This window comes from Sapajus apella, unplaced genomic scaffold (assembly GCF_009761245.1).
Source record: "Sapajus apella isolate SASKATOON/1434 unplaced genomic scaffold, GSC_monkey_1.0 scaffold11, whole genome shotgun sequence".
NCBI lineage: Eukaryota > Metazoa > Chordata > Mammalia > Primates > Cebidae > Sapajus > Sapajus apella.
Window position 1 is genome coordinate 27699975 of NW_022436951.1, and position 13794 is coordinate 27713768.

Sequence of the window (13794 nt, forward strand, 5' to 3'; positions counted from 1 at the left end):
TGGCCCAGGGGACTCACTGTGCCTCCCAGCAGCTTTGCTGGGGCCACTGTGGGCTCCTATGAAGGAGAGCACAGGAGCCAGCATCAGAAGTGTCTGGCGAACTAGCCAAGTAATTGGTTCAAGTTTCACTGATTTGTCTGTTTGCTTGTTTTCATGCGTATTTAAAACTTAAAATGTGGGATACTGAAAGAGTGGAACCCTGGGGAACACCCTCCATGTGAAGGTCAGCTGCTACAATCAACAGCCACTCTGGGGGCCCCCTGTGAGCACCAGCACAGGATCTGCCAAATGCCTCCCATTTGCTAAAACATGGTCGCATGCCAGGATCCAGCTGTTTGGAGTGTCTTACCATACAGTTCATAGCAAAGTGATTGTGCTGCGTCTGAAGCTCCATGGCATGAGGGTGGCTGGTCCCAATCTCCGTGTAGCTGTTTAGAAACAGGCCTTTGTTGTGTGTGATCCAGTCAAACATCTACCGGAAGGAAAAAGATAACCTGGAATCACTCCAGAAAGAAATTGCTGATATAGGACCACAGAAGGGACAGTACCAAGAAAGGTAACTTCCTTCCTTCGATAACTTCAAGTGCTGTCTATCTGACTCTCTTAGAAGAGTCTTCACTTCGAAGAATAAGTCAGCAGGACCTTCCAGAAAATCTGAACTTGCAGGACCTACCAGAAAATCTTATCTGATGTGTTCCTCTTACAGAGAAGGAATTAAGAAGCAGATAAGTAAAGAGAGTTATTCTAATCCTCTGGGCTAATTAAAAAGTCTGATCCTCTGACTCTCAGCCCAGTCTCCCGGCCATGCTGAACTACTTAATTTGCCACATGAGCTTCAATTAAAGGCCCGTTAGGCTGAAATTAGGAACTTATGGGTCTCTGGATGGGTTCTGTTGTGCCCACAGGTTAAAAACAGAAATATCAATGACTAAAAACATTACACTGTTTAAACAAGAAGTACACAGACCCCCCCATGCAGATTGCAAGTAAAATAAAATTCAATGTAAAAATAGAAAAGACGGGAAAAACTAACAATGACATCTCCCTTAAGGTTCAATATAGATGTTACTTGGACAAGAATATCAATGAAGACATTTGCAATGAAAACATTTAAGAAAATAGAGATGACTACCATCAATTAGCATTGCTACCATGACTTGAGCCAGAATCCTAGTGACAGTAACCTGTTTTTCTAGTAATTGAAAGGAAGGTGTTCCAGTCTTTTTGACAAGCACTATCTAAAACAAAAGAACACTGACAGATACGTTAAAAGCTTTGGCAATAAAAACACTGGATTATCATGTTTTGAAAAGTCCTTTTACATTCAAGAATTCTAATGTAGATATTTACTTTCCAAAATATTCTCCTGTCCATGTAATATCAAATTCAATGAACTCAAATAAAACTCAATGATTAATTCACCCAATTTCCTGGCTTACAACACATACCTATGAATAAGTACCCGTTTTTCACACTGCTAAGATTCAATTAGCCAGCAACTGATAAGGATTCACTTTGACCAGGTGGTCTGCCTGGTACGTAAGAATAAAACATGAGACTAGAGGTGATGATTGCCTATATTACCCAGATACTAACTTTTAACATTACTCACTTTCATTTCAAAAATATACTCAACAGATTGGAATGGTGTTCTGTCACTGGTTTTGTATGAGTAGAAGACTAGGTGTTAGCAAAATACATGCATAATTATTGCTTTCAATAACATAACCCTGTGAAATTTTCACTTTTTTGAGACTGACTCTTGGTCTATCAACTAGGCTGGAGGGCAGTGGCACGATCTCAGCTCACTGCAAGCTCCACCTCCTGGGTTCAAGTGATTCTCCTGCCTCAGCCTCCAGAGTAGCTGGAATTACAACACCACACCCGGCTAATTTTTGTATTTTTAGTAGAGACGGGGTTTCACCATGTTGGTCGGGCTGGTCTTGAACTGACCTCAGGTGATCCGCCCACCTTGGCCCCCCAAAGTGGTGGGATTATAGGCATGAGCCACCATACCCGGCTGAAAATGTCATTCTTTTAAGTGAAAATATAATTCCTATCTTACAGGCATCCTAGGCCAAACCATAAGTAACATGAACTCAAACTTTCTAAAAGAGCACTGTATTGTACAATGAGTAAAACTGGAAAACAGATTTCAGTGCCGTTTCTGAAATGACCCTCGCTGGTTTAGCGCACACACAGTGAGTGTAGGCTTACCATTCTCCACCTTTTCTCTTTCCTTCCACCCGACCCCACCAGTGCTGGCTTCCCCCATGTCCACTGAGGCATTAGTCTCTCCGGTCTTTACCTTCTCAGCATCCTGTTCAAACAGCCTCAGCTGGAAGCACTGGTCCAGCTTCAGCTTCCTCACATGCCACATCTGGTGCAGGTGCTGCCGTGTTGAGTGCAGCCGGTCCAGCATGGTGGACACTTTGGGCAAGAGGTTCTGAAGGTCTGCATTGCCTGAGCCTGAGTTCTTTTTGGGAAAGCTTTCACTGCTCTGTATCCTCTGCAGCAGCTTCTGTCCCTCCAAATCCAGGTCCTCTATGGGGGCCTTAATCACCTTCTTTTTCAGCTGAGAATGTTCCTCGATCATATTCCGAGCACCCTCTAAATCCTGAGGCAGCTCCTTCTTAGCTAGGATGTCCTGAAGTTCCTCTAGCCGGGACAGCATGTGGGTTGCATTGCTAATGTAGTCTTCAAAAGCAACTCTGATTTCAATCCATTCTTCGTGGTTGTACTCCAGGCAGCCATCAAATTCAGGAGTTAGCTGAGAAGGATCAACTACTTTGGTAAGGCCTTCTAAAGAGACCATATTTGTCTTAAGGGAAAAAAAATGAGAAGATGAACCAATTTTATATAGTTTCAACGTAATGCAATTTGCAATGCACAATCACAGGTTTTCAAAGTTAATCTATTGATAGAAAACATAACATACCTGGTTCTGGCCCCATAAAAATAAATGTAGATGAAAGAAGCATTATCAGTATAATGAAAGACAAATCCATTATGGCAACATATATATGTCAGTTGGAATACCTAAAATTGTAGAATAATGTACTTCATGAGAGCTAAAGAAACGAGATTTCTTTCCAAGAAGGTGGAGATTAATCCATTATAACAGACACATTAAATCAGGAAACAGGTTAAATTGCAAGTTCAGAGCAGACAATTTGGAAATTTCACTTTCGTCAGTGCATCATTCTTCAACCTATTCTTTCTCATCCACACCATTCTAGTATTTCATTTCCAACAGAAACTCTGTGGAGGTTTTCTACTACCTGCTATTACGCAAACACCTTGCTCATGGGCAACAAAACCCTTTTAAGCCCAACATCACTCTAAATTCAATTACATGTGGGCTGCCTATTTAATGATGAATGCTGCTCCAACCAGACCACTGTATCATTCATCTTGCCTAAGCCTAACCCCACTGCCCATCAAGTAACAGACGATAGGATATGAGTGACTTTATAAAAATTTGGAAAATATTCAAGAGTTGGCAAGAAAGCTGGCAGAGGCTCATTTGACAGAGCTAAGAACAGAGGCAATGTTTTATTCATTGAAATAATCTGCTGTGATTCTGAACAGTCCTAGAGTTGTATATAATCTTTACTACATTGCAATTTAACAGCGACAAAGTTTTAGTCAATTACAGTCTAAGCAAGAAATCGTGTGTGTGTGTGTGTATGTGTGTATATTTTTTTTTTGGCGGGAAGGAGACAGAGTCTTGCTCTGTCACCCAGGCTGGAGTGCGGTGATGCAATCTCGGCTCACTGCAACGCCTACCTTCCGGGTTCATGGGATTCTCCTGCTTCAGCCTCCCGAGTAGCTGAGACTACAGGCGCCTGCCACCATGCCTGGCTAATATTTTTGTATTTTCAGTAGAGATGCGGTTTCACCATATTGGTCAGGCTGGTCTTGAACTCCTGACCTCAAATGATCCACCTCAGCCTCCCAAAGTGCTGGGATTATAGGAATAAGCCACCATGCCTGGCCTTTTTAATTTTTTTTAAAGACAGTCTTGCTCTGTCTTCCAGACTGGAGTAGAGTGTGGCGATCACTGCACACTGTAAGCTTGAACTCCTGGGCTCAAGCCATCCTCCCATCTTAAGCCTCCCAAGTAGCTGGAATTACATGTGTGCCACCATACCTGGCTAATTTTTAAAACAAAATATAGAGACATGATCTTGCAAAGTTTCTGAGGCTGAGCTCAAACTCCCAACCTCAAGCAGTCCTCCTGCCTTGGCCTCTCAAAGTGCTGGGATTACAGGCATAAGCCACTGTGCCTGGCCAAGGCAAGAAATCTTAACCTCACCTTATCATGATGTGATAAGGTGATTAATATTAATATGCCACAAGGAAAACATGGGGAGGATGATTAAATGTAAAGGAGAAAACAGAAGGGCTGGGTTGGTGTGCTGATTGGCAAAAGAAACAGCAGAAGGCAGCAGAGCTAGAAAAGAGGGATGACTCCTGATCTAGCACTTCTGCCTACAATGCCACCATAGGCCCATTCCTCTGTGGTTTGCTGGACTTTTAATAATCTCCATAGAGGCAATCTCACTAGCAGAGAGAGAGAGGCTGGTAACAATTTAACAAGTTCCATAGAAAAACTGGTACCTTTAAGAGCCCAGAGGGAGAGATCCAACGTAAACTGGCAAAAACTTGTATGAATGCTATTGCCAGACGAATATTTTTACTTAAAACACTTATAATTAAATACAACACCCTTTAAATTCTGCATCAAGAAAATAACTAAGATCCAATAAACTGTCCTCCAAAATTACTTCCTATTCTCTATGAAGGTAATGGCTTACTGGGTTTACCTTTCTGATGAAATGTAATAAACATCCTGAGCAGTTTCAAATTTAAATTAAAACTGAGTTTAGATTTTTGGATACAAAAATGAGTACTATGGAAAGAAATTTTAAAATCCAAGTCATGTACTTGAAAACTATGAAAACACTCTGAGAAGTATAGCATTATAACCTGAAGAATTAACACTATGTGATATTTAATATTATTATTGCTCTTTACCTTAAAACACATGAATACATCCACTAAAACCTAATGTTTGAGCAGACTTGCCAGAGGAAGCGATCTACTCAACCAAAAATTATCATTTCTCATTAGAAAATATTAAAATCTTATTCAAGAATGGAGCAAGAATGGAATTTCATGATTAGAAAATATTAAAATCTTATTCAAGAATGGAGCAAGAATGGAATTTCTTGCTGGAAGGAAGACTTTCCTCTCATAATCATCTCATTAAATTGACTGCACCGAAGGCCTTGTAAGGACCTTGGTAGCTTAAGAAGAGGAGGTTACAGTGGGCAGGAAAATAATTAGTGGGCTGATGGGTTTTTTTTTTAAACCACTTAAAGACCACAATCTTCCTTGTGTAACTGAATTCAGGGCGCTGCACAGTTTTTAACACAATTATCTTCATTTTCGGAAATGAGAATCTTAATACATGCATTCTCTCCATTATCCATGACAAGCTGAAACTCAAGGACGCTGAAGTTGTCTCCCTAACATTCTCCCTAACATTCCCTCATCTCCAGGGCTGAGGCAAGGAGAAGGAATCTGTAACCGTGCAAAGCCACTGTGCTGCCTGGTAAAGCTGTTTATCAAGTGAAATACAAGGCAGCAAGCAAGCTTCTCCGCCAAGGCCTCACAACTCAACAGCCCATCACCCAACCCCAGGGACCTGAAACCTAATCCCATGTGGGTAAAACAATCCACTCAGATAATGAACACACCTCTGTTATTTCATGCAATAACTAATTTTACATATCACATGTTCATAAGATATGCAGCTCCTGTTTAATATGTGGTCTTAAAAAAAAAAAAAAAAAAAAAAAAAAAAAACACCTCTCATCAGCCTCAACAGCTTTTAGTAGACCACACCAACTGCCTTAGTGGGTCTGGCCACACAGGGGAAGTTACCTCAAATTCAAATTTAGAACTGCCAAAATTAGTCCTCTGTTTCTGCCAGAAGTTGTCTGGCTTGATGATCAGGGCCACGTGGATGCAGCAGGGGAAGGACTCCTGTAGGATCTTCAGCAGGGGCTTGATGGAGTCCCACTTGGACCCACGCATGTCCACGATCACCGTGAAGCCACGCTTGCAGACCTCCTCGCTGTGAAGAAAGAAAACACGGCTGAAGATGTGTTGCACCTCTTGCCGCTCTGTCTGCTCAGAGTCCTCCTGGGTGCCACAGACCTGGCTTCCCTCCCTGCTGGACATGTGCGGAGGCAAAGGAAGGAGCACACTGTGCTCAGCTCCTTCTCACCCTTCTGCTTCATGTTCAACCCACACAACCTGTTAAGATTTCAATTTTGTACTAATGGTTTTGCATCTTGTCTTCTTTTCAGGAAAACAACAGCCACCATGCCCATTTCTCTTGCCTTTGGTGCATTAACTGATTACATGAACTCCTCCAGTCACTCCTGTGGGCAAAGGTCTCCAGGGAGCATTGGGCGGGTAAAAACCCTGACAGCCTGCAGAAGAGACCTGTGGACAGCAGTTACCCCAAGACTCCCAGCACCTCAGGTGCTGAAAATGACCCCCCACCCACGTGGCTGGCAACGGTGAGAGCTTTCTAATGTTCCATTCTATTCCCTTCACCCTATCCTGGCCCTGAAGCTATCTCAGCGGGTTCTCCACACCATTCACCCATCCCCGAGAGTTCTTGGCACCCTTCTGGCAGGCTCTGCAGGATAAATCTAGTTTCACAACTGTACTAAGCCTTTATCTGGTAGCAAGGGTGGCTAACACTCCTGGCCTCTGACACACATCAAGACAGTGCTAGGAGTCACTATATTCTTCCTCTCCACATTACTGCAGTTTAAAAAAAAAAAAAAAAATTGCTGGCTTTGAATTTTATTAAGTGTCAACCACTGGCTATACAGGAAATACATACAATGCAAATCTGCAATAAAGAATGAGCAAGAAGAGGCAAGGTGTCCTTAAACACAGGTTTAAAAATAGTAGTTTCACTTGGTTACAACTTCAGTGATACAAGCTTCCAAACGGGCTACAGCTAAGGAACAACGGCAGCCCTCACTGTCACACAGAGGTCTGACAGTCTACGCCGGCTGCTGAGGCCGGCACCAGTGACCACGCAACAAATGCTTGCAAGGTGTTTTTTGGAAGTATACCAAGGACCTTCAGGTACTCAATAAGCATATGCAGTTTTCCCCAGACATAAATACATAAACGTACCTTACGGTAGAAAAGACCTTTGACATTTTTCTGCTTTGGATAATCGCACCCCCCCCCAAAAAAAAAAACTAGAGTAAATTAAAAACCTGAAAAATTGCTATCATTAATGTAAAATAATTAATTCAAAATTAAAACCAATTTCATGCTCTTGCACAGGCTCACTCCCCTAACCTTGCCCCCACCCCCATCCCGACTAATTCACGCTCACACCCTATTCCCTTCCATATCTTGATTCAGACTATCAGAGTAGCTAGCTTTCCACATTTTACAAATGCAAAGTACATATGACATCTACATCAATATAAGAGGGTGTATCACATAAACACCCCAAAAAATGCCTGTACAGCTAGAGCCCAGCAGTAGAACCCAATCAGAGGGCAGCTCACAGTCAGAGGAGCACAGTGTTTAAAACCAGGAAGAGAAAACAGATCCAGCAGCCTGCATAGTTTATCATCCAAATGTTGAAAACTGCTTAGGAATGATGTGATGAACTTCTAAAAATTATCCCATAGGGACGTAAATTGAAACACATTCAAATACTCCTCATGCTATCACTTCTCCTCCACATCCCAATTAGATCCTGGGTAACAGGAAGAAACATTTGTTTTCTGACCTCCTTCATGAAACCCAGAGGCAAATGGGACTCCCAGAAATGTCTCCTAAAGTGTCCCATTACAGAAATTAAGCATTCTCAACTTCCTTGGGCTCTACTGGGGTTTATGATCCTGCAAGATTCCATTCCACAGAAACTCCAGGGCCGCGAAGGCAGTGGGGCGAGGGCAGCCTAGGCAGGGAGAGGCAGGTCCCTGGAGGTCAAGAGCTCTGCAAAGGAAGCCCGCTGCCCTGCTAAGGCATTCTACTCCAGATTCACATATTCTGTTACCATACACCAAAGACAGGAGATTGTAAAACAGCAGCAGTATGTTTTATTTGTTTTACTAGTTGCTATTTGGTAGACTACACTGTAACCATCAGTCTTCACCATATCAAGATAAAATTCCCTTGCAGCCTGTCTTTCTCCTAACATGGCCTTACACAGTATGCACATAAACAACAAAGCCCCTCTACTTGAAAGAAGCTTAAAAGGAATCCTGAATGACTCCAGGCTTAACAACAGGAACAAGGGAGAACAACAAAACCAAAAGCTACACTGAGCTTGCACAGTTTACAGAAGGATTAACTATTCACCTTCCTCCGTGATCAGACTGCTCCCACCCAGCAGCTTCCTAAGTAAGGAAAATGGCATATGAACTGGACTGGGAGTGCACAGCATTTCAATCCATCTGTTTTTATCAAGTTAAAAGCCAGTCATCATCAAGGGAGCAGTGACTTGTAAACAGCCCCAGAGCCGGGTCCTATTTACCAGCATCTAATAAACAGCTGCCTACAGAAGGGCCCCAAGCCCTTCCCCCACCTAAGACACTGTTCTTTGGGAAATGTGACTTATTAACCAGTTATTTTAGCAGTTTTACCAAAGAGCCTCATGTTTAGCTGTGAGATAAAGAAAATTTACATAAAATTAAGGTCCCTTCTCAACACAGGTCCCTAAAAAAGAGAGATTCTACTTGTTTAGTTTCCAGGTGAAGAAAGTATCTTTTTATAGAAGTATTCATGAATGAATCAATTAAAAGTCTTCGTATCATTTCATTAGTGGACAACAAGGAGTAAGAGTGGTTTATGTATTAATATTTAGCAACTATAAATCATTCTAAAGAAGGCAGAATGTTCTAGAACATAATTAGTATTAAATACAATTCAAGCAATAAGCGAAACAACCACCTTGAGGCATTCCAAGATTAATGTCACTGTGCAGGACTTGCAGTGACATCAGTAAGAACTGCTGCTGCTTCTTATTTCTTCTACACACAGTTAATGGAAAGTTTCATTGCAAATTAATCTTATGAACTCACCTTGATACTACAATTTTTTTTTAAAGGGCAGGGAGGGGCGACCCCAGCAATAATACTCAAACTACTCACAGCTGCTGAGATTAGTTTCTGCTGAACTGTGAGGGACACAGACAATCTAGAAGGCATGGAGAAGAAAAACAGCGTGACCTCCCTTAAGAAATCATGTCAAAAGGAAAACAGAAGGGCGAATATGAAATCAGAAAATTATTGCACTATTTCTGAGCGAGCTACTGCATGCCAAGCACCGTGCAGGATTATAAGAATAATTTTAACTTAATACTCACAATGATCCCAAGATGTACACGTCATTATCACATTTTCAGATCAGGAAACCAACGAAGGTGAAGTCATGTGTCCCCGGGCACAGTCAGTCTGATTCTGAGGCCCATGCTCTCCCTTCACATATGACACCAGCCCTGGGACTGTCTAGCTGAGGAATGGCCAGAGGGCTGCCTTCAAATCTGAGAAGCATGTGGGTGCAGTGGACACAGCAACAGGTCTCATAGGCCCCAAGACACACACACAAATGTATGGCTGTGTAGAAATGCCTTGTGTTCATACCACTCTGCTACAACAACAAACCATCAGACCTGCAAACTACACACAAGCGAGTCCAAAGAAATTCACACACCTGTAATTTGCTGATGATTTTTACAGCCTGGCAAAATCTGTATCACATAATTTGTTTGGTGAAAACCAAAAACCACTCCTGCTGCTATGCACTCACTGGAGGCAGCGCCTGCAGGACTGGGAGGGAGGGAGGGAGGGAGGGAGGCAGGGTCCAGAGAGGACTCTCTGTGTGGTCACTTCTTCCTATTTTGCCTACTCTGAAATCCTTCTCCATTACCACTTGGCAAATGCATCATTTACATGTTAATTCCACCTCTCTTATTTGCTCATTAATCAAGGACAAGCAAAATGGCACTTCTTGTCACTTGGGACTGCAGTAAATGCAAACGCAAACCTAGGCACTGACATGAAGTGACTGTTCAGTGGCCAGAGGGTCATCCTACAAACCGAAGTGTTTCTGATGTGATGTTTGGGATTTGTTATAAAATACTCCAGTGGAAAAATTAGAGAAAAACAAGATTGGCAAAATCTGATAAAAAACTGAAGCTGGGTGATGGCTATATGTGTGTTCATGATATTATTCTCTCTATTTTTGTGTATTCTCACAATTTTCCACAAGGAAAGTGGTTCCCAGATTACCCAAAATGTGCTTGAACCAATTTTTTTTTAGACAGCGTTTCAAAATTGCATGAACCTGGGAGGCAGAGGTTTTGGTGAGCCGAGATCAAGAGCTCTTGTTGCCCATTGGAGTGCAATGGCGTGATCTCAGCTCACCAAAACCTCTGCCTCCCAGGTTCATGCAATTCTCCTGCCTCAGCCTCCCAACTAGCTGAGATTATAGGCATGGGCCACCATGCCCGGCTAATTTTCTATTTTTAGTAGAGATAGGGTTTCTCCATGTTGGTCAGTCTGGTCTTTAACTCCTGACCTCAGGTGATTGCCCACCTCAGCCTCCCAAAGTGCTGAGATTACAGGCATGAGCCACCGCTCCCAGCCCCTGAACCAATTTTTTACATCAATAATATGAATAATTTTTAATATTTACTACTAACGTAAGTTTCAAGACCAGAAACCAAGTTGTCAAAGTTACCACTATATAGTATCCAAATTATGTAAATTTTTTAAATCACATGAATATCAAATTCAACTTTAGTTTTGTATTAAACTATATGACAAGTATCATTTTGATTGGCAGTGATTTTTTTTTTTAATGCTGTCCTTTGTATTTCTTTTTCCATCAAAACTATCAAGACCAAAAGCTGACTGCTGTCAGCCACAGGCAGCCCTGTTAGGAAGGGGCGTGGCTTCCTTTCCCACTGGTGTCAACCTACATAGGTTAAGGGTGGCATGAACCACGTGCTGTGTTAAATCTATTCCATTTACCTTGACCCGTGAAACCCGTTACACTGTTACTGACCATCTTACATCACTCTGTTGAAACATGATCAGTAGCCTAGCCCGTACTATGGCCGAGTTTTCTCTCACACGTCCTCATCTAGTCTCTTAAAACACCTCCTCTCATTCTACCATGGCCACCACTGAGCCCCTTCAGACACAGGAGGACTTACCCTTTCCTCATAGAGAGGCACCCCTCCAACCTGCAACAGACACCAAATCTCCTATTCCAGGCATGACTGTATCCTTAGATTACATCAGAGTGGTATTATATTTTCCAGAATATAACTGGAACAATTAAATAGAGGTATTAATTGATGTGATCTGGTTCTGTGTCCCCATCGAAATCTCATTTTGAACTGTAATCCCCAATGTTGAAGGAGGGCCTGGTGGAAGTTGACTGGATCATGGGGGCAGTTTCTAACGGTTTAGCACCATCCCCCTCCTGCTGTCCCATGATGGAGTTCTCATGAGGTCTGGCTGTTTAAAAGTGTGTGGCACCTGCTCCCCTACCCCCACTCTCTTCCTCCTGTTCCAACCAAGTGAAGATGTGCCTGCTTCCCCTTTGCCTTTTGCCATGATTGTAAGTTTCCTGAGGCCTCCCCAGCCATTTAAACCACTTTTCTTTATAAATTACCCAATCTCAAGTTTTGGTTTTTTTTTTTTTTGAGATGGAGTCTCACTCTGTTGCCCAGGCTGGAGTGCAGTGATGCAATCTTGGCTCACTGCAACATCTGCCTCCTGGGTTCAAGCAATTCTCCTGCCTCAGCATCCTGAGTAGTTGAATTACAGGTGCACGCTGTCACACTGGCTAATTTTTTTATCTTTGGTAGAGATGGGGTTTCACCATGTTGGTCAGACTGGTCTTGAACTCCTGACCTCATGATCTGTCCACCTCAGTCTCCCAAAGTGCTGGAATTACAGGCATAAGCCACCTCGCCCAGCCAAGCATTTCTTTACAGCAGTGTGAAAAAGAACTAATACATTAATACAGGAGGAAATTTCCTCTACCTGTTGTCAGCTAGATCTACAAATAAAACTTGAGTAATACATTCCCAGAGCAGAAACGGATTCTAAATTCCTAAAGAATACACAGAGGCCAGCTCCTAGTAACTCAGCTCCCCACTTGAGGACTCTCCAGAAAACACAACATTGCTTGTTCTTGGGTGTACTTTGGTATCTATGCTAAAAATCCCCACTACTATACGGAGCCTAAATTTTGATAGAGATTCCCAAATCCATGCCTAATATATTAGCTAACAAAGATTTTTAATGCCCCACAAACTTCATGCTACATATCAAGAGATTATTTTTAAAGAACTCATGTTCGCCAAGAAGGTAGAAATGCATTATCAAAAGCGGCATCCAATTCTGATCACCCAGCCCTTGGGTGTCATGGTATTATAATCATCACTGATGGCTTTCTTTCTAACTCAGGCACCACATCCTAAAATCCCAGCTGAGTATCACAGATCCACTGTCAACACACAAAGCTCTTCACAAAAAAAAACGCCTACCTTCATGTCCCTGCTCCCCAAAATGTTTTACATGAGACAGCAATAGTCACAAAATGGTAATAAGGAGAAAGAAAATGATTTTCATTTTATACTACAGTACTTTGCCTGGAATTCAGGCTACCATTTAGCTGATTTCTAATGAATACAGCTTCACATCTGTTGTAACTGTGACATCAGTGACAAGCACAGGCAACACAGAACTTACCTGGGAATACAGGCTAGATAGGAAATGAGTCTCCTAAGATCCTCCTGTCGTATTCTGTCATGATTGCTGCGGGCTGGAAATGTTAAAATGGGACCTCCACGTTTATCTCTACCACCTAAAAAACAAACATCAGGAACACACTTAGAAGCAAGATAAGACAAAAGTCCGGTGTCACCATCCATTCACTCTATCAAAATTACTCCTAAAGCAACTGCACAAATGTGCAAAAGGCAGGAGTCCTTGTTTCACCTGAGGCACAGTGAGGGCATTTCATCCCTTCAGAGGATTTGGAAAAAAATGTCTGTGTTTTACAGGCCACATGAAAGTTTCTATATATGGCCTTGTTTTTTTCTTCCCATGTTTTGGAAAAAAACTCCTTTCTGCAGTTTTTATGTTTTAGACAGAAAAAAAAAAGTTGTTAGGTCCATGTGTTTCATTCACTCTCCTGAGCAACCACCTCCCTCACTCCTGCCCTGTGTCACTCTCCCCACATTCTTCCCCATCGCCCTGCTTTCTAAGCGCTTTCTTTCCTACCAACCAAATTGTATCTAAGCGTTGAAAGGAAAGTGAAAGGAACGTTCTCCAAACTATGCTGATGATGACTTTATAACCTGGAACGGATGGCATCTGACCCTCACTAGTCAGGTTTTGCCAATCTCTCACACGGAACGACACACATGCACAAGGGAGATAGCCACATGATAAAGCAATTTTAAAGCTAACTTAGTTAATCAGCTTAAGGATTTTAGAAAAATTCTATCACACACTAAGAGTAAAAATCTCAAGAGTATGTGACTTTGACAGCCAGGCAGTCAGAAGGATTTCTTGTTAACATATGCAATCCTAATCAAGTCAGCCTGTTATTACTAAACACTTGTGGTAAAATTGCCACATTTATTTTATTACTTCCATCAGGGTTGTCAGGAAAATAGAGAAAGAAAATGTAGCCTTCTCAAGTGGAGCCTTC

At 42.2% G+C, this 13794-nt stretch overlaps 1 protein-coding gene across 6 annotated transcripts in view; it reads right to left on the bottom strand.

Annotated features, from left to right (window-relative positions):
• TRIO (trio Rho guanine nucleotide exchange factor) overlaps window positions 1-13794 on the bottom strand; it is a 368044-nt gene that overhangs the window by 216674 nt on the left and 137576 nt on the right. For all 6 annotated transcript variants that reach the window (XM_032279085.1, XM_032279087.1, XM_032279088.1 and 3 more), the window contains exons 3-6: window positions 12828-12942; window positions 5953-6145; window positions 2309-2821; window positions 350-472 (exon numbers count right to left, since the gene is read on the bottom strand). In XM_032279085.1, the coding sequence (XP_032134976.1) occupies window positions 350-472; window positions 2309-2821; window positions 5953-6145; window positions 12828-12942 (944 nt within the window). The remainder of the gene's footprint in view (window positions 1-349; window positions 473-2308; window positions 2822-5952; window positions 6146-12827; window positions 12943-13794) is intronic.